Source organism: Camelus ferus, chromosome 5 (assembly GCF_009834535.1).
Source record: "Camelus ferus isolate YT-003-E chromosome 5, BCGSAC_Cfer_1.0, whole genome shotgun sequence".
Lineage (NCBI taxonomy): Eukaryota > Metazoa > Chordata > Mammalia > Artiodactyla > Camelidae > Camelus > Camelus ferus.
This window is the reverse complement of record NC_045700.1, coordinates 18,675,390-18,701,930: the sequence shown is the minus strand read 5'-3', so window position 1 is coordinate 18,701,930 and position 26,541 is coordinate 18,675,390. Positions and strand designations below refer to the sequence as shown.

Sequence of the window (26,541 nt, the reverse complement as noted above, 5' to 3'; positions counted from 1 at the left end):
TTCCAGCAACTGACATTACTGTGGGAAACAAACACCCTTTGTCTCTAACCAAGGGGTCTCATGACTTCCACCGGTATCTATGCAAAGGTTGCAGGCTGGCATGTTAGCTGGCAAGCAGGATAATATCTGACCTGAACTGTTCTTGTGTGTGTCAGTTGTTCACACTTGAGCTTATCAACAGCTCTTGCTAGAATGACTTTGCGCAATTCTTTTAGAACTGTTTGTCTTTCAACTCTCTAACTTATATACTAGGAAATTCTGGAGAGTCATTTATGACTGGCCATTTCAATTAAGTAACTAAACAGTCCTGGGAAACGTTTTGAAAAAGTCAAAACTTTTGCTATGTGTTCTATTTATTATACTATTACAAAATTCTCACATCTACCTCGTCTTCTATGTCAAATTGTTGCAACGGATTGCTTATGTCATGATCTGTGGACTTCTTTCATTAAAGCCAACTGGGATGCTTTGAATGGAATGTTTACATACCCAGTTCCCAAATTTCTAGGGAAGTACCAAATCTGTTGGCAGTTGATTCTGAAGGCACTCAGAGAACTCACAGATTAGTGTCATGTTCTTGGTGGTTGACTAATCTCAAGTAGATGTTATTACTTGATACGGAGTGTAAGGAATGACTCTTCCCACGCACATCATACCAGATGCAGGGCAGGCAGGGAAGCGTCTGGCCAGTGTCTCGGTCATGCCCTTCCCAGAGAGAACTGATCACATTACCTTATTACTGAAAGAAACTTTGCTCTTGGATAACATTCCAATTTCCTCATTTTACAGATGACAAAGCTGAACTATCTATATTTTAACAGAAACTTCAAAAGACATACTCCTTTCCTTTTCTGGATTGCTTGTTGTTTAATCTTGCATTTGAGAAATATTTTTTACACACCTGGAATATAATATTCATTATATTATACCCACGTAATTCATTTTTATGTTTCTTTCTGCAAATTGGCTTTGACCTCCTGAGAGTCAAGGTTGATTTGTTCATCCCTCTGTCTCAAATATTTGATACAGTGTGTAGCCTATGTCAGGGCCCCCAATAAATGTGTGAATGCACCAAAAAGCAAAGCCATTAGTGCCTAAAATAGGAAAAACAACACTTTGTATTTATTGAGAGTTTACTATGTGTCAGGCATGGTGCTATGATTTTTTTTTCTCCTTTAAATATGGACAATTTCATTCAATCCTGACAACTCTACTGTTATCTCCCTTCTACAGGTGAGAAAACTGGACGCTTAGACAGCCTATGTGACCTGCCAGCATCATGCAGGTAGGAAATGGTCTGAAGAGGGCAATCCCCACTTCAGAGCCTGAATTCTTAATTATAAGCTAATTGGACCTCTGTTCCCCTTTACATCGTACCACATAATCCATGTATTCATAAAGACTACTCTCTTGCTTAATTTTAGTAAACCCCAAGGGTTATTTCTCAGAAGAGTAGGGCAGAATAACGGTCACCCAAATATGTCTAAATCTTACTCCCTACTACCTATGATCTGTTCGGTTACATGGCAAAAGGGAATAAAGTTTGTATAGAATTCAGGTTACTAATCAGCTGACCCTGAGATAGGGAGATCACCCTGGATTAACCAGGCAGGACCAATGTCATCACCAGGGTCCTGATAAGTGGGTGAGGAAGGAATAGGGTCACAGAAAGACATCTGGAGTTATGTTGCCAGCTTTAAAGACAGAGGAAGGAGTCATGAGTCAAGAAATAAGGGGTCCCTCCTAAAGCTGGGAAAAGGAAGGAAAGGACTGTCCCTTGGAGTCTCCAGAAGGAACACAGCTCCGGTCACACCTTGATTTTATCCCAGTGAGCCCCATTTCAGACTTCAGACCCCCAGAACTGTAAGATAATCAATTTGTGCTGTTTTAAGTCATTAAGTGTGTTACAGCAGCAACAGGAAATTAACACATCAGTGTAATTAACAGAAAATAATATCTGTGGCAGAGACATCTAGTGCCCCTCAAACATCTGTGCTTCTCATCCCAAGTGCACAGGTCTTGCTAAAATACGACTGCATAGTCAGGGGTCACGCTTTCCAAGGATCTCTAGTCCCCCTCCTCTCACTCTCCTGCACTGAAACAGGGATACAACGACTAGTGTCTTAAGGGTACTGTGGAACAGGACCAGCTCTGACTCAAGATGTTTTAAGATCTGGGTCTCCTGTTTTCTGCTGCCTACGTGATGCGATGCTGGCTTCGAGCCGCAAAATGGAAACTCATGCACAGAAAGGTCAACAAGTTTCTTCAAGGCCACACAGTATGGCTGGGATAGAAAGAGTGGAAAGGAGGGTGTGGTCAGTTGAGGCACGAGAGGCAGGCAAGGGCCAGATCATACATGGCTCTGTGAAAGATGTTAATAAGTTTTAATTCAGACGAAGTCACTAAAGTCATTTTGAATAAGAATGACATACTCAGAGAAGCTTTCCTGTAAAGCTGCTACAGCTGGAGTGTGGAAAAGAAAAAGAAAAGCTCACAGTTATTCAGTGCTTCTTGAATAAGGCTCTGTTTTAAGAGATGGGTAAGTGTGTGTATTCATTTAATCTGCACAACACTTTGTACGCTACAAATTATCACTATCTCCAACACAGCTTGTAAGTGATAGAGTGAGAATTTGGACAGAGGAAGTGTGTTGGCAAAGACCATGTGCTGATCCACATTAGACAGGTCCCACTCTATTTACAAAGGGGTAAGAGCAGGAGGGAAATAAGTCAAGAAACTACTATAGTAGTTACATGGAGAAAGAATGCTAGAAGGGGCCCTAGACAGACATAAACAGAACAAACAGACAGACAGACAGACAGGCAGGCAGGACTGTAACCAAGCAGGACCCTATGGGTCCTTCCCCAGGGACAGACCCCTCCCCCATATCCTGTGCCAGGCTCCCCTCTGAAGAACCCAGATAACACTATCTGATGCACTCGTTCTGAGCTGTTTCACAGATGATAAAATCCCCACCAAATGGAAGAAATTAACTACTTGATGACCAGGAGCACATGGCCCCCAGACCTACTGGTGCCTAAGGATGGATAACGTTAATCCCTGTGACCCCACCCTGCTACCTCATCATCACCCAGTCAGAGAGCTGCACACGAGTCCATCACATACCCTGGGACGCCCCTCCCTCAACCGGCCTTTACAAATGCTTTGTTGAACCCATTGGGGAGTGCAGGCTTTTTGAGCACTAGCTGCCCTGGACTCCTTGTACCAGCACCTTAAAATAAACACTGCACTTCCCTTCACCACAACCCGGTGTCAGTAGACTGGCTTTACTGCATGTGGGTGAGTGGACCCATGTTCCGGTTCGGTAGCAGAGTTAACAAAATTTGGTGACACACTGAACGTGGGCAGAGGTGAATGACAGTGAAACATCAAGGATACTGACCAGGTTTCTAGCATGAGCACTTGGCAGGAGGAGAGACAAGTTCCTGAAATTTGGGACCCTGGAAAAGAATCTGATATGGAGTTGGGCAGGACAATGAAAAGTCCAATATGGGAAATATTGAATATAAAATACTGTAGTTTATTCAGAAAGACGTATCTGGGTCCAGTACTGAGCCCTAAGCCTAGAAAGAATTGGAACAACTGAGATAAGTTTTATCAAGAGTCAGGAATAAGCAGATCCTGAAAGAATAAAAAGAACTACAATTACATATTCCACATGGAGACACAGAGAATCTTAGAATTAGAAGTGGCATCACTATTCACCTGCTTTTTCAGCTTTTCCCTTGACATGGAAATGCAGTCTCCTCTCCTGTATTGAGAAAATGGCCATTCTTAAACACATAGACATTTCACTAAGTGGCTCTTCTCTCTTGAGGACAGAACCTGGTAAGAAACTCAAACTAGAGCAAGGAAAAATGCTAACCACTAAAATAAGTTGGTGAGAAAGTTGTGAAATTTTCCTGGAGGAAGGAGTGGACAGTAAGCAGATATTTCCTCTATGTCCTACTTGCATTCACATATTCAGCAAGGCTGGAGAAATAGATCTGGAAGGAATAACTTTGTTTCAGAAATTGCACTGCCAAGAGGAACCTCATTACCTCTTGGCTTGGTGTTCGAGAAAAATCTAATCCAGCTGACAAAATGAAGTTTAGTGAGACGCCCAACTAAAGATTGTAAATGCACTCGTTTCAGCATGTTTTTTGCCAAATACAATCTTGGACTCTGAAAAGGAGAACTTAACTGTTCATTAATGAAGTGCAGGTGTGTATGAACAATCGCAGTGAAGAGAAAAGTGGTCCCAATGTGAAAAGACATGCCCAAAACTGAACCCTAAGATGAGATGTAGGGGTTTCTATTCATTTGTTCAAGAAATACCTACTGAGCTCTTACTACCTTCTGCCGGACAATGTGCTAACTGCTGTGAAGTCGACCACAGGTACGGAAAATGTTCTTGCTCTGAAGATTTATGCCAGATGAAAATAAGAGGAAAAGGACGCGGAACAGAAAGGAATGAAAAAAAATTAGCTGATGAGGAAGAAGAACTATATAAAAAAGAGGATGGAAAATGAGGTTGAGGGAGGGGAAAAAAAACAATGGAAAATGAAGGAGAAATAAAAGAGCTGTTTACAGCCCCCGCCATACTTCAGGCTCATGCTACGTCTCGTCTAGACTATTATAATAAATCCTGAAAAATCGTGTCTCTCATTCTTTCTTTTGACACATAGTCATAGAGTTTTGTTGTAGCTGAAAACAGAGCTTACAATGAGAATTAAAGTGTTAATACTTTATCTGCCAGGAAGCAGTGACAGGGGAGAATAAAAGCAGCAGTAAAGGAAAATATGAAGCAATGCTTTGTGATGCATTATTGCTCTGGCTACCAATTTACAATGAACCACAAAGATACATAGCAGGTTTATGTATTGGGAAAACAGGATTTCTCTCGAAGGATTAAAAGAATAGGTTGGGGTAGAATACAGGTTCATTGGGAATAGGCTGGCTCCCTCCTAAATCACATCTCCCTTTGGCGATGTTTCATTCCTCAAGGAGCCAGGTCTCCAACACGTTCAGGTTGTATCTTCCAGGTTGAAACATCCAGCCCCTCAGCTGCTACTCAGAAGCCAGATCTCGTTTCACCACAACATGGTGGTGTATCCAAGTCTGAAAGTGGACTGCCAACCACATGCCTGGAGAGCATCAGCCAAGAGAAAGAAAGAAGCATTCCAACAGAAAAGGAATATGAGAAGAGGCAAAGCTTGAATTCAATCCAAACATCTTTTATGTGCCAGATACTGTGCTAAGAGCTGGGAAATTAACAGTGAACAACACAGATCTGTGCAATTGCAATGCAGTGAGATAAAATGGCTGGGCAGCAGAGGTCCTGTGTCATCTCAAAAGGTTCCCAGAAGGAACGCTTTCTAAGAAATAGAAGTTATTCATATCAGAGCCAAGGAGTAAGTTCGTGGGGGAGGGGGATGAAGGAAACCTCAGTATAGTGGTCAGTGGTCACACAGAGACCGGCTCCAAAGGTCTAAAATATTAAAGAAAATGTTTCAGTACTGTTGGCGCTCAGAGTGTTGGACAAGGATGGAGAGGGTAATACTTCAAGTTCTACCATTTCATGATGACTATAAGACTAAAGACCACAGCCTAGAATTCTCCCTCTCTAACCTAAATCCATGGCCCTTACCTCCATCCACTCCACATTCATGTCTAACTTGATTATTGCTTTTTCTCTAAATATGTTCTGTGTCTTTACCTGATTTGCTTCACCTGGGATTCTGTCCCCTTCTTATGAACAGCTGTATAAAGAATGCCCTTGCTTTAAAAAGTTCCATGTAAAAGCTTTCTTTTTAACAAACATACCCTACCACATCTCACTGGTTTAACCTCCCCTAAAATTCCTATTTTTTCTTAAGGTACTTCCCTCATTTCTATAGTTATTTGTTTCACTGTCTCCCTTCCCCTCCTAGACCATTAAAGATCAAAAACTGATAGACATTATTAATTTCAAATTAAATTGTTTATGGTTTCCATAATCTCTTTTCTCTGGAGAACAACAGAGGGATATATTTAACTCTAAAAATTACTCAAAAATCAGCTACCTAGTGTATTGAGCCAAGACCACTGGGCAAAGCCACTGTTCCAGTCCAAGCTGGCCCAGGGACCATCTTTGTTTTCTCTTGTTTGCATCCTTCCTCAATCGTTCCTCCTGGACCATTTCCATCACTTCATGATCCTCGTATCTTCTATTTTAAATGATTTCATTCCAGGGCCTCTAGACCACCTGGCTTGGCATGGATTGCTGATACCCAGATAGGAGATTATTTTGGTTTTGTCAATAGTAAAACAATTTCTTTCTCAGCACTACCCAAAAAGGGGGGTGGGGGGGTACCTTAACAAAACTCAATATTTCACTCTCTCACTTTAAGAGTTTCCATTTTGAATTCCATAGTATTTGCAATTTGTCATTTACAGGATGGATGCTGGCACTCAGAAATACAAAGGGCCTCAGGCATGTCCTTAAAGGGCCTTACAGCCTAATGGGTGACAAAGACAACGATGCCAATGGCTGGAAATCAGGCAAAAAGTGATGGGCTGTTACAGAGGTTAAGGACTCAGTGCAATTTTACGATTGGAAAAGTTGAACTATTACTGGTAAAACCAAAGAAAAAAATCCAAACTCACATCTAGTAGAGGTCCCTGACGATCGCGCCCCTCCATGGTGCCATATGCTCTGGTTTCAGTAGTACAGGGTAATGAATTATTTAGTTTTGTTAACTTTGATTAAATATGTATTACACAATGAAGAACGTAGTCTTCCTTTTTAGGAGATGAAATTAAGCAGGGCTCATATGTTTAAAAAAAAAAGACCATTTTTCTACAAGCAATTTTTTTTCCCCTGAAGTAATCTCTACTCAACAGACTTTCTCCTCAAATATCCTGCCTCTATCATTTGTCAAGGCAAGCTCTCTCCTGTTTTCATTTCAGTCATGTGAATAACACCTTTGAGCTAAATAAATTTAAAAATGTTTAATATCAAGAACAGCCTGATAATCTAATGAATGCTTAAAGTAGGAACACCTCAATATTTTCACTAAGTACAGTAATTCAATAAAAATTTGCTGTATCATACTAAGATAAGTTTGTGACACTTGATTAAAAAAAAAATCACTAAACTGAGATACAAATGCAATGAAACATAACCAGTAAAAACCAATCTCAACTTAGACTCCTGGTGACCACTTCTACTTTCCTCTAAGTATTTAAAGTTCCTTTCCTTTTAAACTTTTCTCAGCTTTCAAACTTCTAGAGAGAATATCTGAACTATATTCGTATATATTCTATATATGCCCAATAACTGAGTATGTTTCCAAGGTCAAAAGGTTATAAGCCAATATAGTCTTCTATCTCTTGATCTCATGTGAATGGCAATCCAATATCTTGCTGTTAATTAGCAAAGATTATTTCATCCAGTTATCTCTGTTTCTCTGTTAGCGTTAGAACAAGAGAAAATGCTGTAACTCCATCTAAACAGTCTCATTTCTCCTCTAAAGGTCAATACTAAGGGAATTTCTAAGCACATTATTTTCCTGGCACTTTGTTCTCACACCCAAATGAGCTTATTGACTTTAAAACCAACTTCTAAAGACAAGTAAAGGACATTTCTAAATCCTCAAATGATGGTGGAACGTCCTTCAACTGCCCCTTAAGAAATCTGTTCACCTATTTGTAATATGTTACTCTATTTTATGTCTCAAAAACTTCTTTTATAACCAAATATGTTTGCAAATAGGACATGACCATTCATGGCAAATCTCTTAGTACACTCATGTTTCTATATTGTTATATACAGCTGAAATATGAGATTCATTCTCTGCTTAAAAGCCCACAATGGGGAAAAAAGCTGCAAAGTGTAACTCATATTCTCAAGAAAAACCAAACCAAAACAACAACAACAACAACAACAACAACAACAACAACAACAACAACAACAAAGTCTTAGCTCAATAATAACACAAAAGGCCTAGATTTTTTTAAGATATAGCTGATTTACAATATTATATTAGTTTCAGGTATGGAACATAGTGATTCATATGTGATTTATAGTTTATAGTCCATTTAAAGTTATGATGAAATATTGGCTATATTCCCTGTGCTGTACAACACATCCTTGTAGCTTATTTGTTTTATACATAGTAGTTTGTACTTCTTAATCCCCTACCCCTAGCTTGCCCCTCCCCTCTTCCTTCTCCCCACTATTAACCACTAGTTTGTCCTCTGTATCTGTGAATCTGCTTCTGTTCTGTTATCCAATTGTTTTATAGTTAAGATTCCACATATAAGCGATATCATGCAGCATTGGTCTTTCTCTGTCTGACTTATTTCACTGAGCATAATAGCCTCCAAATCCATCCAAATTGTTGTAAATTCTTTTTTATGGCTGAGTAGTATTCCACTGTGTATATGTATACACCACATCTTCTTTATCCACTCATATTTTGATGGATATTTAGGTTGCTTCCATATATTAACTATTATAAATAATGCACTATTAACACTGGGGTTCATGTATCTTTTCAAATTAGTGTTTTTGTTTTCTTCAGATACATACTCAGGAGTGGTACTGCTGGATCATATGGTAGTTCTATTTTTAGTTTTATGAGAAACCTCCATACTGCTTACCACAATGGCTGCATGAATTTACATTCCCCTCAACACTGTACAAAGGTTTCTTTTCCTCTAAATCCTCATCAATATTTGTTATTTGTGGTCTTTTTGATGATAGTCATTCTGATAGGTGTAAGGTGATATCTCACTGTGGTTCTGATTTGCATTTCTCTGATAATTAATGATGTTGAACATCTTTTCATGTGCCTGTTGGCCACCTATATGTCTTCTTTGGAAAAACATCTTTTCAGGTCTTCTGCCTATTGTTTGATCAGGCTGTTTGTTCTTTTGATGCTGTTGCTGTGTTGTATGAGCTGTTTATATATTTCAGATATGAAACCTTTATTGGTCATATCATTTGCAAATATTTTCTCCCATTCAGTAGATTGTCTTATCATTCTGTCGATGGTTTCCTTTGCTGTGCAGAAGCTTTTAAGTTTATTTAGATCTCATTAATTTATTTTTGCTTTTATTTCCTTTGCTTTTGGAGACATATCCCCAAAAATATTGCTATGATTTATGTCAAAGAATGTTCTATGTTTTCTTACATGACTTTTATGATTTCCAGGCTTACATTTAGGTCTTTAATCTATTTTGAGTTTATTTTTGTATATGGTGTGAAAAAAAAGTTCTAATTTCATTCTTTACATGTGGCTGTCCCAGTACCAGTTATTGAAGATACTGTCTTCTCCTGCCTGTATATGCTTGCCTCCTTTGTTGTAGATTAATTAATTAGTTAACATAAGTGCGTGGGTTTACTTCTGGGATCTCAATTTTGTTCCACTGATCTATGTGTCTGTTTTTGTGCCAATATCACTCTGCTTTAATGACTGTTTCTTTGTGGTATAGTCTGAAGTCAGGGAGCATGATACCTCCAGTTTTATTCCTTTTTCTTAAGGATTGTTTGATTATTTGGGGTCTTTTGTGTTTCCATATAAATTTTTAAATTATTTGTTCTACCTCTGTGAAAACTGCCACTGGTAGCTTGACAGGGATTGCATTGAATCTGTAGATTGCCTTGGGCAGTATGGTCATTTTAACAATACTAATCTTCCAATCCATGAACACAGTGCATCTTTCCATCAATTTGTGTTGTCTGCAATGTTTTCCATCAATGTCTTAAAGTTTTTTGAGTACAGGTCTTTTATCTTCTTAGTTAGGTTTATTCCTACACATTTATTCTTTTTGATGTGATTGTAAATGGGACTGTTTGCTTAACTTCTTTTGTTGATAGTTTGCTGTTACTGTATAGAAATGCAACAGATTTCTTCATATTACTTTAGGATCCTACAACTTTACCAAATTCATTGATGAGCTTTAATACTTTTCTGGTAGCATCTTTAGTATTTTCTATATATAGTACCATGTCCTGTGCAAGCAGTGACAGTTTTACTTCGTCCTTTCCAACTGGATTCCTTTTATTTCTCTTTCTTGTCTGACTGCTGTGGCTAGGACTTCCAATGCTATGTTGAATAAAAGTGTTTAGAGTGGGTATCCTTGCCTTGTTCCTGATCTTACATGAAACACTTTCAGCTTGGTACCATTGAGAATGTTAGCTGTGTGCTTATTTTATATGGCCTTTATTATGCTGAAGTATGTTTCTTCTATACCCACCATGTTGTGAGTTTCTATCATAAATGGATGTTGAATTTTGTCAAAAGATTTTTCTGCAACTATTGAGATGATCACATGATTTTTATTCTTCAATTTGTTAATGTGGTTTATTACTGATTGATTTACCAACATTGAATCATTCTTGCGTTCCTGAGAAAAATCCCAATTGATCATGGTGTATGATCCTTTTAATATATTTTTGGATTTGATTTGCTAATATTTTTGTTGAGAATTTGGACATCTATGTTCATCGGTGACATTAGCCTGTAATTTTCTTTGTGTGCGTGGTGTCTCGGGTTTTGGTATAAGGGTGATACAGATTTCATAGAATGAGTTTGGAAGTATTCCTCTTCAAATTTTTGGACTATTTTGAGAAGGATAGGTGTTAACTCTTCTCTAAAGTTTCTTAGAATTCACCTGTGAACTCATCTGGTCCTGGACTTTTGTTTACAGGGAGTTTTTTTTTTAATTAATGATTCAATTTCATTACTGATAATCGGTCTGTTCATATTTTCTATTTCTTCTTGGTTTAGTCTTAGGAGAGTGTACATTTCTAAGGATTTGTCCATTTTTTCTAGGTTGTCTATTTTATTGGCATATAGTTGGTTAGAGTAATCATTTATGATCCTTCATATTTCTGTGGTGTCAGCTGTTATTTCTCCTTTTTCATTTCTGATTTTATCTTTATTGATTCTGATTTTATCTCCCATTTTTTTCTTGATGAATCTGGGTAAAAGTTTATCAATTTTGTTTATCTTTTTATGAACCACTTCTTAGTTTCTTTTCTTTTCTTTTTTTTCACTTTCTATTTCATTTATTTCTGTTCTGATTTTTATAATCTCTTTCCTTATACTAACTTTGGACTATCTTCTTTTTCTAGTTCTTTTTGGTGTAAGGTTAGGTTGCTTATTTGAGATTTTTCTTGTTTCCTGAGGTAGGCATGTATTGCCATGAACTGTCCCCTTAGAACTGCTTTTTCTGTGTCCCATAGATTTCAGATTACTGTTTTTTTTTCATTTTCATTTGTTTCCAGATATTTTCTTTCTTTCTTTATTTCTTTATTGAAGTATAGTCAGTTTACAATGTGTCAATGTCTGGTGTACAGCATAATGTTTCAGTCGTACATATATTACTTTACATATTTTTTCATTATAGGTTACTACAATATATTGAATATAGTCCCCCGTTCTGTTTCCAGGTATTTTTAAAATTTCCCCTTTGATTTCTTCAGTGGTTGTTTAGTAGCATATTGTTTAGCCTCCATGCACTTATGTTTTTTGAAGTTTTTTTTTTCTTGTAGTTGATTATAGAGTCATAGCTTTGCAGTCAGAAAAGATGCTTTATATGATTCTTAAATTTACTGAGATTTGTTTTGTGGCCTAGCATAAGATCTATGCTCCATGTATTTGAAAAGAATGTTTCTGCTGCTAGTTTTGGACTGAATGTTTATACACACACACACACACACACATATATATGTGTATATATATATATTTTTTTTAATAAATATATATTTATTCCATTGGTCTAATGTATTATTTAAGGTCTGTGTTTCCTTATTGATTTTCTCTGTGGATTATTTGTTGCTCTTCCAAACTCTTTAAAGTCCCCTACTGTTATTTTGTTAATGTCAGTTTCTTCCTTTATGCCTGTTAATGTTTGGTTTATGTATTTAGATGGCCCTATGTTGGGTGCATATACATTTATAATTGGTATATCTTCTTCTTGGATTGATCCATTGACCATTATATAACATCCTTCTTACAGCCTAGTTTTTATGTGTTATTTAACTTCTTTATATCCTGTGCTCTCATAATACCAGTTCATATGCCACCACTGCATATAAACATCTCCATTATTTCCATATGTTCTGCTTGCCCCCACTTAGAACATTGTTTCCTGTTGCTCTTCCAAACTCTTTAAACACTAACTCCAATATGAAGATTACTTTCAGATAAAATATATATATATGACCCAAAACACTACTTAAGATACAGTACTTAAGAAACTATAGCATAATTATTAGTATAATTGTTGTCACAATTAAAAGATTGCAAACTAATGAGGCCCCTGTATAATTCCAGTGTTTAGCACAGAGCCTAAAACACAGCTGGTACATAACAAATTATTTTTGAAAAAAATAGTGTATCTGTGATTATTATCCACTTCTACTCACCAAACTAACATACTTTAAACCAAGACATGTCCCATTATCTTATCATATACTGCCTTAAGGCCAACTTTAAGCCCAACATGACAAAGACACAGGACTTTCAAGAACTATTCAATCCTACTGGCGAGAAGTGGTTGATTAATACATTTAACAATTCAAAGCTATATGTGTCCATTCTTGAAATAACTGTGTCCATTTAATGACAAATAATGAATCTAAAACATGGGGAAAAATCTAGGTAATATTCCACTTAACTGCAACCACACCAATACCTTTTCCCAACTTTTTATTTAGTTTACAGGTTTTCTATTTAGTTTATAGGTTTTAGGTTCATTTTTTTCCTTCACCATACAAATACATTATATCTCTATAACATTTCACTTCACATTTGTTGATATGCTAATCTCTAAGCTATTTTATCACAAACAGAATAAATTTTCCATATCTTTATTAGATTTTTGAAGGTATGCCTATTGTTTCAATGTTTTAGCTTCTGAGAAATGACCCTTGAATACAGGATGAGTGGTTTTAATTTCACCTGAGAAAAGGGTAAGAAGAAAATGGTCTCACCAAATCCCAGCTTTTAGGTTTATAAATCAGTATCACCCTTGCTGGTGCTTCTGAATTATAAAAGAGAAGCACAATTCTCTCTACAACAATAACTGGTAAACACAATCATAAATATTCCACTACATCTTCATTCACAGTCTGTTGGCTTGGCTACTATTACTAGTAACACCCCTCGTATCAATTATTACAGTACTATTTTGGCTACATTTAAAACACCACATGACCAATGAACAACAGAACCAGGGAAATATGCCATTGATGTTATTTCACTATTCCTACAAACACCAAGAACTGAGGTCAAATGGAGAACTGGGTATTAGTGAGAATAATTTGGTGACAAAACAGCATGAAGTCCCAATTCAGCCTCAGCATTCAACAAGAGACTGAGACCCTTGGGAGAGAACTAGCACTCTTTTCTGTTTTTTGTTCTTTTTTTCATTCTGGCATCTAGAAATTTTATTGCATTTTATTTCATGAGAGATCCATGAAAATGGATCTTATTTTTTTCCCAGGATTGTGGGTTCCTCTAAGATCAGGTTCTTGGAATGCACTGCAGCTAATTCAAAGAGAATGGGGTGGGGACGGATTTTGTAAGGAAGAAAAATCAAGCAACTCCACTTCAGAGAGTGAGCAGAGTATCCTGGAGCCTAAGGAAAACTAATCATCGTGGGAAAGTCTATTGTGACTGAGAAAAGAATTTCCAAAATCAATGCTATTGAAATCCCCTCTCCCTCCAAAATCTAACATAATAATTAAAAAAACAAGCAACAAAAAAGCCGATCTTCACAAAAAAACTGCAATGCAAAAAAAGTCACCAGTTTTGACATTTGTTACTGCATTAGCATAAAAGTTAGAATACTTAAATTCTGCCTCTTTAATGGGGCAAACACTCTCATTGGCCCCTTATAATTGTAATTCAATTGTTCCCACGTATTTGACTTGAACTAAGAAGAAATTTTCATTTTGCCAGACTTGTCAAGGTATAGCCATAAATGATAACAGTTACAAAATGAAAGCATTTATAAGAAAGGGAAGTAATGGCTGAATAATCTTTCTAGTTCACTTCCACACAAAAGCAAAATCAAACCTTTGTTAATGATTACAAAGATAAGTAGTAAGCTATACTATGCCTTTAATTCAATGTGACTGTGCTATATTTTCCAATGCAGCAATAGTTTGACTACTGTATTCAAATTTGTACAAGCGTATGGGGCTGTGTTATACATTCATATGTTTACATATTGTCCCCAAATCTCAGTGCCCCCTGAGAACTGGGTTATCAGGCTTACGTTTTCTAAGGACATTCTGTTTCCACATGAACCAAGCTATTAATCTGGAAGTTTTCCTTGGCCTAAGATTTCCTCCTCTTCTTGAGATGCTTGAAGTATATTGTACCCGGGCTTAATAGGCTGCTAATTCTGCGTTTAACACCCCTCCTCTATTTGACATCCCTCTACACGTAGCATATGATTGCCAACTCTAGAACACCATCCCCCCACTTTCCTCCTAATTACAATCTTCCTGCCCAGCATGTTCTAATAAGAAAGATGGAAAGATTCAGATCGAATAAACATCAGAAATAGGTGAGCCATTAGAAAAGCTATTTTTACTAAAGAAACTTTAGGAAGATGAAAATGTCAATAAAAGATAAACGTTGAAGCTGAAACTAGATCATAACATATCAATTCTACAGAATTATATACACGTCGACCCCTGAAAACCCTAGTACTGCAGACAACAGTAAAAGAAAAGAAGGAGAAGGTGGAACAGAAAGACCACCAAGATCTGAAAAGATAATCTGAAGCTTTTTATCTAAATTCTGTTCTTCCAAATTCAGAGAAGTAAGTATAGTCATGTTCTATCCCAGAAGAGAAAGTGTGTAAATCGTCACTTTCCAAAAGTGACATTAGAGAAGGAAGGAAATTTAACTATTATTTTAAAATAACTTCAGTCCTATAAACATGACACTGAACTTCAATTGTTAAAGCAAATGTTAAGGAATCAGTACAGATGACCCCTTTATGAGTCATGTGGTGAATCATCCAAGGCTATGGTCGTGGCGTGTGGAACAATGAGAGGCCACATCACAGAAAAAGGCACTGATATGAAACGCTTTACAGGACAAAGTGGATGTATTTTCATGACAAGAGAGCTTACACCTTGTCTTCTTAACCAAGCCCTACAGTATAGAGAATGTACGTGCACACTCAAGGAAAGCACTCCCACCTCGACCACTTCTACAGCGGGCACTGCTGGGCTCTCCAACGTGCCTGGAACAGGCCATACATTTTTCTAGGGTGGAAGCACTATTGCACACTCTCGGCTTTTCAATCAATTGACTTAAATAAATCTGGGCCAGTTTTTCAGTCTTCATGTTATCACTACCCCAAACTCTGAAACAAATGAATTGTGCATGCCTAATAGCAAATCTACAATGGAAGAAGTTTTTTTTTTTTTTTCCCCTCCACCTCTTCCTCCTCCTCCTTCTTTTCATAATATTTAAGCCCTGGCAATAAAACAATGGATCCTTGACATCTGGAAGTGATATATCTGTATAAATCTCCACATTAACAAATTCACACAAAAAACTCTTACAGAAAAAAAAATGCCACTAATTCATTGCCAGCTGACTCACTCCAGCATGCCAGCCCCTTAGCATGTAGCATTCATCTCTGCTACAGATTTTAGGTATATTTTCTCATTTAATTTTCATAACGATCCTTTGAGGTTGATGGTATTATTACTCGTATTTTTAACTATTCCAAATTACTGCAAGTAGCAGAACTAAGAATGGTTTGCAAATAGCCTATATAATATTAAATTGTGAAAGCTGAGGGTCCATTATATCAAGAAGAATATGAGGAGATGGTGTTGGAGTCAATTTCCTTTCCAATCAAGAGCAGAATCTGCCCCCGGAACTGACTGCCTACCTTCCTTGGGCCTCTGTGCCGTGGATGCTGGTGTGCTCTGGGCACAATACACCTCCCGGGTCTGGATCCCACCTCCACAAACGGGTCCTGTCACATGCCAGTGGGGGTCCTGCTGCTCGAGGAGGAGAGAGACTTGGCATTCTTTCCATTCAGAGGTCCTCCAGGAATACCTGTTCGGTTTGATTTATTTAAAAGAAGAAGAAGAAGAAGTAAGGAAAATATAAAATTCCAAAGGAGACTTAAGTCATGACATCAAATGTGCATAATAATCTCTCTAGGACCAAATTCTGCCTACTGATAAAGAAGTTTACCAGCTTTGAATACTAAACCCCTTTTATTTCCTGGAGAAAAATCACAGCAGTCTATCATGCTAATAGTACAGGACAAGAGGAATGAAGGAAGGAAATATGGATAAATGGTAGATATGTCTCAGCCTTACAGCTCTAAGAGAATAAAAAATTAAAAAAAAATTAAAGGAAAGAGATGGAAACTAAATGAGCCTATTCGTAACAGGCGAACTTGTCATGGGGTTTCATTTCACGAACCTCTAAATGACTTTGTGTGAAAGTTGGTCTTTCTTTCCTAATTAGTAGGACACTGTATGAATGTGTGAATATATTATTTTAAGTGGACAGAGATTACCTCCAACTGTCCAATCTTCTTGATATAGGAAAGAATGTCTATCTGTTTGGCCCCACTGGGATAAAGGTATACATATTAAAAGTGAGTTCACAATGTGCCACTATATTTAATTGATGGGTTTTTTTTTTTTTTACATATACAGACATGCTATTATTATAGGAAGGAATATATCCTCTTGGTTTATGATGGGTTGAGATCTACACTAATAGACACACACACACTTCCATACAAATAAGAGGAGAAAACACAATGAAGTTTGTACACAACTCACAGAAAACAAAACAACCATAACAACTTTGCACTCATAGCTGGAGGATTATTGCAGACAGAATTTCCTTTTGTGGTTTATTACAGCATTCCTGAAGCTCACAGCATTAATATAACCCTACAGCATTCACATAAATACCAACAGACATTAACTTCTGGAACAATGAACTAAATCTAAGAACATTCTTATATCTGCTGTCCCATTTCAGATTAAAGAAAAAAAGTTTTTTCAGTTCTATGATTATTAAAAAAAAAAAAACTGCAGCAATAAAAATAAACATCAGTCACCAGGGCCCAGGCCTTATAGAAACTAGAGTAAAATTGTCAGCAAAGCCCCTCACAATGGGCGCCATCATTCTAGAAAGCTTGAAAGCTGAGGATCACTTGTCTTGTGGAAAGCCCACTGTGGAAAAAGGATCTGGACAATCCTGAGGGGTTTGCGGTAACAAGATTCTTCTCCCTCTGCCTCACTACTTCATCTTCACAGGGTTTTCCAAGGGAACATCAGTCAGGGGGCTGGACAAGGGTCTGAAGTACAGAATTCAAGTCCTGCTCCTGCCAGGTAAATACAGACAATAACATGTTCCTAATTCTTGGGCATGAGAGACCGAGAAAAGGCCAGGTCTTCCCAGAGATGGTCCTTCTCCAGAGGTGATGCTTTGAAGCCCTTTCTTCTCCCTCAGATGGAGCTGCCACCCTTGGCTCCGTGGTCACTCAGGTAGAAGGGTCATCTCCCGTGTCTCTGAGTCCCAGGGCTCAGGAAGCTCTGGATTCTGGGGCAAGGCACAGTCGGGCAGGGGTGGGTTGGGTGGATGGTGACCACATTTTCATTTCAAATCTCTTGCTCCAAAGATCTCCTAAAAGAACTCTCTGGCTATTAACGAGGTCAGATACAGCCCTGACTCTGAGGTTCCTATGATAAAATTAGCAAAAAAGTTCAGCAAAAGGGGCAGAAAGGGGGCAGTGTGGTGTAGACAACAATCATGCATTAGAGTCAAACCGACCTGATTTGAATCTGAGCCTTGCCACTTACTAGCCATGTGACTTTGGCTGATTTTTGTCTTTCCATCTGTAAAACAGGGATAATAATACCAAATGTGGATCCTGGCATGTAACAAATGTTTGATAAAGGTTAAGTTCTCTTTTTTCTTAGATCTTTTTACACCTGCCTTTCACCCATTGCTGACACCGAAAACACACACACAAACACACACACACACACACACAAAACTAACATTGTCTTTATGAGAATTTAATTAATTTCATCAAAAGTCCTAGCATTAGAGATCCAGGAATGCTGTGGTCTAACTTGCAGTAACCAAACTGCAGCAAAGAGCATAAAAGAAACTTAGAGAGTTTAGAATCATAGCAAGTCCCAAATAATCTGTTTGCAGTGTAATTTGTTTGAAAGGAATGGGCCATGCTGTATGAATTACTTTTTCAATTAATTTATCATGACCCTATAAGAATTAGCAATGGAGGAATTTTGGAAGTCATTATGGAGAAAAATGAAAAGGAAAGTTTAATGACTCTGGTTTTATATAAAGTAACAAAAACCCTGTTGGTATCTCATTAACCAAAAACACCCAAATTCCATTCACCGGCAAACTACAAATTCTCTAAAGACACAGAAGACATTTGTCACTATTGCTGTTTGTTTACTACCTCAGAGAAAACAGCAGCGTAGCAAGCGGCAGGGGAAAAGCACACCAGGGCAGGACTTCTATATTCCTTTTTTAAATGCGGATCTTTTCATGGTCTTTCCTTTTTATTTTTTTTCAAACGAGCTATCTATGTTTAGTCACAAATCACCCAGCAGCCATGAAAACTAAACAGCCTGAACTCCCGCAACTTGAGAAAGTGTCTCCAGGATCTGACAGAATAAGAAATCAAAGGAGCCTGCTCAGCTAAACGGTACTGGCTACCCCCTTTAGAAGTTGTTACAGGGAGAGTCCTCCAGCCTCCGGACAACCTGGCTTCCTGACTGCCGGGGACATCTTCAATGACGAACTCAGAATCGAAGACCAGGCCTTTCCCCCTTCGCTCTCCCAATTCTGATGCCCCTCAACACAGCCTCATTTGTCCTTCTGCTTAGGAGGGAAACGGAGGGGTCTCGAAGGCCAGCGTCTTGCCCCCAAGGGTGAGCAGGACTTTGAAATCGACTGTGGAAACGCTGCAGTGGAGGAGATTTCTATGCCATGAAAGCAATCAGTCCATGCCCATAGCCCCTTATGACCATGACCGCAGGATCCACTTGTTTTGTCAAATGGTCGGGCTGAACAGGATAGACAAGGCATTAATTTACTTGGGCTTCCAGGGCATCGTGACAAATGCCCGAGTGATAATAATAATGAACAAGGCTTTCTATGTGCTTACTCTGTGCCAGGCACCGCACTAACAGATCTGGGTGCATTACTTCACATGCAATCCTCCCGGCAAGCCTATGAGGAAAACTTCATTTCCTCTCTCACAGATGGGAGAATTGGCAGAAAGAGTAAGCACTCTTCCAGCGTCACATAATCAAGGAAGCGGAAGAGCAGGGTTCAGAGTCAGGTGTATCTGATTCAAAAGCACATCTTCTTAATGAAATGATACTCTGGTAGTCTCAAACAGCGAATGGCAGACTCATGAAGGGTGGTCCGGGGATACAGAAAGCAAGTTCAGTAGAGGGTGGGCAGCTGTCTAGCCATTATGAGGACAAGTTAATGCTGGTCTTGGTCTCAGGAAATGCTTTCTGAACTGAAGCAAAAAAATAAAAAAGGAAAAACAATGAAAAATCCTTGGTTGGTGACAATGATACTGTCACTGACAAGTGACCCATAATATTTCACAAAATAATTCTCCTTGCAGTCTCAAGCGCAAATACAGTTTGAGAATATCTTACAGTCTCTCATTTTATGATTCAAACACTGTGGTCACATCGGGTCAAAGTTTAGCACTTTCAGGAGATATTTACAAGTTAAAAAGAGAAACAAAATAAAAGCTAAATAAAGGAATCTCTAACTGTAAAAATTCAAATTTCCACTAAATAGTACAACGACAGTTTTTTGAAGAGTAATGCCTTTTCAAGGCCCTTAAATCAAATTCCCATGTTGTTCCCTGGTCATTGTGAATGTGATGTACACCTGCTATCATCCATCCAGGTGAAAATGACGCCAATGCCCTACCATTAGTGAGAGGCCCCACTGTCAGACACTCTGGATCCCCGGACCTCTGACAAGGGAAGTGCTTAAAACTCACATACTAAATGCACAGGAGACATGACTTGCACAAGAATATTTCAGCTAATATAAAGATATTGATGACAGACTGATGACAGAAAGGAAATCCGTAGGCAAAGAAACAGGCTGGACCAATATTAAGCAAATCACTTATTCAATCATACCTTTATTCCTCCTTTCTTTCAAGAAGTAACTCTTGAGCTGCAACTATGTGCGAGCCACAATTTCAGACAACAGAAATGCATAGCAGTGAGCAGGACAAAGCCCCTGACCTTGGGAAAATGACCTTCTAGTAGGGCACAGACAGAAATGAACCAATACGTAACTTGGCATCAGATAACGTGTCCATCAAAGAGAGATGGACAAGGAGAGCTGTTTCAGCACCATGACCAGGTAAGTCTTCAGAAGCCTGACTAAAATGAAGGAGCGAGAACAAGAAGAGGTAGGCAAGGAGCACGCTGGGCAGAGAGGAGCATGTTCAAAGGCCCCAGAGAAGGAGAGTATTTCGTACTTTCCAGGACAGCACAGAAGCCAGTGTGGTTGGGCACACGGGTCACGTCAGGAGGCAGATGGAGTGAGGGGCTGTCAGAGGCCAGGCTACAGAGAGCCTTGTAGGCTGGGGAAGGACTGTGAGTGTCATTCCAAATATGCCAGGAAATTATTGCAAAGTTTTGAGGAGAGCAGTAATATCATGATGCGATTGAAATTTTTAAAGAATCCCCCTGGCCCCTGGGTGAAGAATAGACTATGGGGAAGTGGATTAAGAGAGAAGAATCTGGAAGCCTTTGACAGTCCAGGAAAGATGATGGTGGCTTCAACTGAGGCAGTCACAGTGAATGTGATGAGAAGTGATGAGATTCTGGATATACTGTGAAGGTGGGGAGGACCTTCTGCTTGAGCAGGCAGATAGCTAGAAATGAACAGAGAAAGAGGGGCACTGGCCAAAAGGCAGGAAGCCACACATCCATACATGTATACATACATGTGAACAACGGGGGTCCTTAGGCAGAGAAAAGTAGAAACCTCAGGACTGATAAGAAATCACACATTTAAGGGTGATAAGTGTCCTGGAGACAGGCCAAGAAAGGTGGGAGAAGCCAGGAATCTCCAGTGTCCAAATGTAACATTTTGCTCATTATGCCCTTATTACAATAAAATTAGCCTTGCAGATGAGAAGTGCCCATCATGCACTTTTGCCATGACACTTCCAATCTAGGCTAAATAAAGACAAAATTCATTCCTTCCCTCGGAAAGGTGGAGCTGGGATGAAAATCAGGGAATATGACCCCAAACCTCTCCTTCCCCAGTGAATATTCCGCCCATTAATTTTTACACCCTATGCAACTAGTTTGCCAAAGAAACTCAGCTTACGTGGGCCTGCCCACACTCCCCTTGAGAGTGTACTATCCATCCCTTAATAAATCCCCACTTTACTTTCTCAATCTCCGTGTCTCGTCTCTGAATTCTTTCTGTGATGAGACAAGAAACTAATCTCAACCAACACTTCTAACACATTTAATGTAGGTGGGAGAGAAAGAGAGGAGTGAAGAATGATTCCAAATTGTTTTTACCCCAAGTACTAGCAGCACAATTTCTTGGCACTGAATTCTTATGTCAGACAGCCCAGGAAAGGGGACAGGAACCCAGACATCAGGGCAGCCATGTATTGTAACTATAAAATTCAGTTTTCTTCATTTACCTTCTAGAATCTGTTTCCTGAATCTTCCTGCCATGTCTGAAACTCGCTGCACAATTTCTTCATATGTACCCCATAATTTATGTCTACTCTTAGGAAATGGTCAATAAATGTATCCACATGATACACAGTAAAAGGTAATAGTAAATATTTAACCATTCTAAAAAAATACTGCAATTTTAAAAGAAGAAACCAAGATTAAGCCAAAGAAAGAAATTTCTAATGGTGGGAATACATATTTCCATCAAGAGATAGAGGAGACAAATTCTGGATTAGGAAAAGCTACTCTAGGCCTTGAAATTCAATTGTTTGGGTGGCTGGCTTGTCTTCCTGCTAGTGATGTTGTCTAACCCAAGGACCCAAGGAATCCTGTATTCAAACTGTTCTCCAAATGCAAGAGGGGGAGGGTAGAAGGAGTAAGGAATGGATTCATTGTTCTGAAACACAGAATAGAGACATCCTAAATTAGCAAAGCCAAAATTAGAAAAATAGGCACATTTAGTGACTATTTTTAAAAGACCTCCATCCTACTAATGTGGCATAAAGTGATTCTAATAGCAGTAGGATGGCAGGACCATCAGAGTTTTATAGCAACCTCTGCCCTTTAGAATGCATGCACTGTCACTTTCAGAAGGCTTAAAATTGCTTACAAAGTGTGGGTTTCTTTTCTGTTTCTTCTAAAGGCTTAGATTTAAAGCAAAGCGACACAGAATAGGATCTTAAGTGATTTAATGATGACAGATTGAATGAGTAATTGCACTAGTTAATGATCATGTTTTGACTAAGCACGTATAGATCTGCAAACACTCTTGGAATTGAAACCCTAGTGCAAGGTATTCAAATTAAATGCGCGTATATTAAAAATCAGTGTACTGCAGCATGACTAATTTATGATAATGTCTGTTGTCCTTTTAAAGTTGTAAATGCATTCAGAAAAGAATTAACTTGAAATTTTTTGCTGAACAGATGACCAAAATAAAGGGAACTGATCAAGCTTTATACATTTTACGCTCTAGTAATTTTTTATTGAATTGAATGGGACTATTGATTATGGAAAGCTACTCTGAAGTGCAAAGCTCTTTGCTCTTCAGCAGATGGCTCTGGTAGCCAAACTCCACATATGTATTATTAATAGACTTCTATCACCATGCACAGCACTCAGCAGTACGTTAACTTTCTTACACCAACAGAGGAACAAATCTCCCATCCAGGAGAACTGAAAGTGGCCCAGCGGGGACCCCTGAAACTACATGCACCAGTAACAGATGGACTCCGTAAAAAAGGCATCAGTCGCCTTCCGTCGAAACAATTCACAGATTCTTTGAAACTGCTGTTTCTTTCCTGAAACAGATTTCCCAGAGGGTTCCAGGTCATGACTCCTTTGCTCCTCAAGTGCTACAGAAAAGCTGCTTAATTAACACAATTTAAAAAAAAAAAAAGGTTCCTTAAAGAATCCATTAATTCATTTAACAACCATTTACTGACCTCCTATGATGTGCTGTGGTAAACAATCAGGGGAAAAACATACAGCAGACGTGGTAGGTGGTGTGTGTGCTTTTTTTCCGGAAGGCAAACTTTTACAAATTCAGGTTGTGAGATCATTTCTCACTCTTTTTGAAGCTACTCTTATATAACCAATGAAGACAGAAACTTCTCATCTGGAAAAGCAGACACACTTAGCAAAAGCAAGGCAGCCATTGGGGACCATGTCACATCAAGGTCCATTCCCTCCCTGGGTAGATATCCTTAATTTAGTCTCCGTGATGATGCCTATTTTAGATGCTCTTTATAAGAAATGACTTTAAATCCCTCACATCCATCATAGACTAAGTATAGGCGTGGAATACAGTCCCCTGTGCATAAAATATTGTTCTCAAACGGCCCTACATTTGAACATTCGTCCATTATCTATGGAGCCTTTACTCTGAGCCAGGTCTTTCATAGGTGCTGCCCTTCCTTTATAAGGTAGAAGAGAAAAAAATAAAGAAACAAAAAAATCCATATCCAGAGGTTTGGGATGATGTGTGGGAACATAACTCACTATTCAACACCCTTAAAGAACATGGTTATGAGGTTCTAGATGCTCTAGTTTTTAATGAGCATATTATACAGGATTCTTAAGATAAGTGAATTCAGAGTGAAATTTCCTGACTCCTCCAGCAATCAGCAGTGACAGGCTGAAGCAGGTGTGGAACAAACATCTCTTCATGACGTGCCAACCCCGTTCCAGCACACACTCCACTGCAACAGGCAAGGGAAGCCAATACCAAGCCAACTTTACCACCATCGCTCCTCTTGGCTCCTTTCCTGGCTTCAGCATTCATCTAAAAAGATCCATCAGCTAATCCCCAGAGCTTCCTCAAGGAAAAGCAATTTTATCTAGAAAATCTAAAATTGGGTTCAGTGCCTTAAAGTGAAACAGGCTGGTCACAGGGGGTTGTTTTACAAGCAAGTCAGAGCGGGCTGCAGGAGACCTGTACAGATTTCTCAGTATGAGTCTGCATGCACAGACCTTTTACAAAGAATCTCTAGTTCACCCATAATAAGGATAAATTCATAACATACTAGAGATAAGGAGAGATGGATTATGAGGCCCCCATCTATTCAGTGCCAGAACGGAATATTGAATCAATGTTTAAGAAATTGGCTTTTCTGTGCAGCAATATTGCACAGACTATGCAACACTGCCAACGATGCGGCTTCTGCCTTGAGATCTTCTTGAAAGTTTTACTCTAAGTTGGTCACTGCCACTTGTAATAGTGCTGTCCTATATATGATTTTAAACTTGAAATGATCATTTAAGAGGTAGAAGGGCCATTTTTGCATGACAGTTGTTGCCTCCTAGTAAGATGGTGGAATTGTCTGGTAGATCATCTGCGGTTTCGTTTCCAAAGAGATGCTGACATTTTTCAGTATTCTTGGCTGTTCCAGTGTCTTCATCTGGAATGAGCTCTCTACTTAAGCACAAAGGATCTAAAGTCATAGCTGTCCCAGTATCAGGTCACATCTCAGCTATCTGTGTCCTCTCTCCATATGCTAACTAGTAGACAGGGCCACCTTATCATTTATGGTCTTAGAATGCTTTTCAGCTCTCTTAGTTGAGACTCTGATCTAACACTTTCAATGTTAACTGGGACATAAGAAAGTTCCCAAGTGCCAAGGTACCTTATAAAACACATACCTTTCAATGTTTTGAGGCAGAGAAAAACATAATGCTTAAGGTCATGCTGTGCAATAATAGGAGATAAACACACCAAGAGAAAACGTGGCAAGTGACAAGAAGATTGATCCCATCTCTCTCATTTTCATCCCGACCCCATAATATACAATGTGAGCTCTTAGTGCTACATTGAGGTGTGGGCATAAATTTACAAGTACACTGTATAATGCTGAAGGAAGGGGTTCTAGGAGTCTATGTATATCTTGGTGAAAAATACCACACTTTTGAAACAAGCTTAAGGCTACACAATGCTAACTCCGATCTACATTTGACCCTTGAACAACTTGGGGTTGGGGGGGTGACCATCCTCCGTGCAGCCAGCAAATGTGCTATAACTGATAGTCAGCCCTCTGTATCCACAGTTCTGCAGCCATGGATTCAACCAACCTCAGATCGTGTACTATTGTTAATAATCACTATTGAAAAAACTCCACAACTAAGAGGACCTGTGCAGTTCAAACCCATGTTGTTCAAGCATCAAAGGTAGTTCTAAAATTTCCCAGGTTAGCTTAACATAGGCTGGCCTCTGGCTCCTTTCAGGTTAACTTAATGCTAGTTGTCCCAAGGCACTGCTGTTCTGCTCTCAGGGAGCTCTTCTAGAGTGGGCTCCTCTTGGTCACAGTTCCTTTCACAGAATCATGCCTTACTGATGGACACCCACGGTGTCTGCAGTGAAGATGCTCATCACTGGAGTCTGGCTGGTGCAAAGCATCATCCCCTCTCCCCCCAGCTATGCAACTAAAACCTGTTTTGAGCAGTATTAATACGCAGGAACTAGAGCATTCCTCTACCTCGCCTCTTCTTAGAATACTCTTCCTCTTCTTCCCTGAAAGGCTAATTTCCTCCCTTCCTTCATGCCACTCTGGCCCAGATCCTGCTTGTTCAAATGAGGCTTCTCTAATAACCATCTTTAATTCTGTCTAATCACAGCATCCCAGAAACCTCTCCTCTTTACCCTGCTCTAATGCTTTATTTTTTCCAAATCTCATACACAAAGTATATAGTTTAGTACATTTATTTGGTATATCTTCACTAAAATTCACAAGATGGGAGTTGGGGGGCGGTTGTCTAATCTGTTCCCTGGAGTATCCCAAACACTTAATGTAGTGCTTGGCACATCACAAGAGCTCAGAGTGTATTTACTGAATAAAGGAACATGTCTCCTATCACAGAGATGGTGGAAGGGTAAGAGCCAAACCATATTCTAAGAGAGGACATTTCCCTGCAGGGGAGAAGGATGGGGAATTAGATTGCTTGATGCACACGAACTGCTCATGAATTCTGGAAAAGGAGAAATGGACACTTTTGTTCCCTAAGAGATTTTTGTTTCCATTTCCCTTGTTCACAATGAATTTTAATCACTAGTGTCAAACTAGAAACAAGAGTTAGCACATCGCCTTTACGCTTTCCTGTGGTAGAGGCCACAGCTCGGATTTCAGACAAACAAGAATGTCAGCCGATGCTAATTTGGTTGCTGTTATTTACGCATTCTCCTTTCCACAACCAAGTGGTATCATTAGTTAACACATCATTCTCCCTAGGAAACACTGGTTGGTATCGAGTTGGTATTCAATTTT

At 38.9% G+C, this 26,541-nt stretch overlaps 1 protein-coding gene across 1 annotated transcript in view; it reads right to left on the bottom strand.

The window, feature by feature from the left end:
• The window catches only part of THSD7B (thrombospondin type 1 domain containing 7B), a 657,597-nt gene that overhangs the window by 461,323 nt on the left and 169,733 nt on the right, over window positions 1-26,541 (bottom strand). Inside the window, 1 exon segment of the mRNA XM_032479372.1 lies at window positions 15,919-16,088. Within this exon segment, the coding sequence (XP_032335263.1) occupies window positions 15,919-16,088 (170 nt within the window).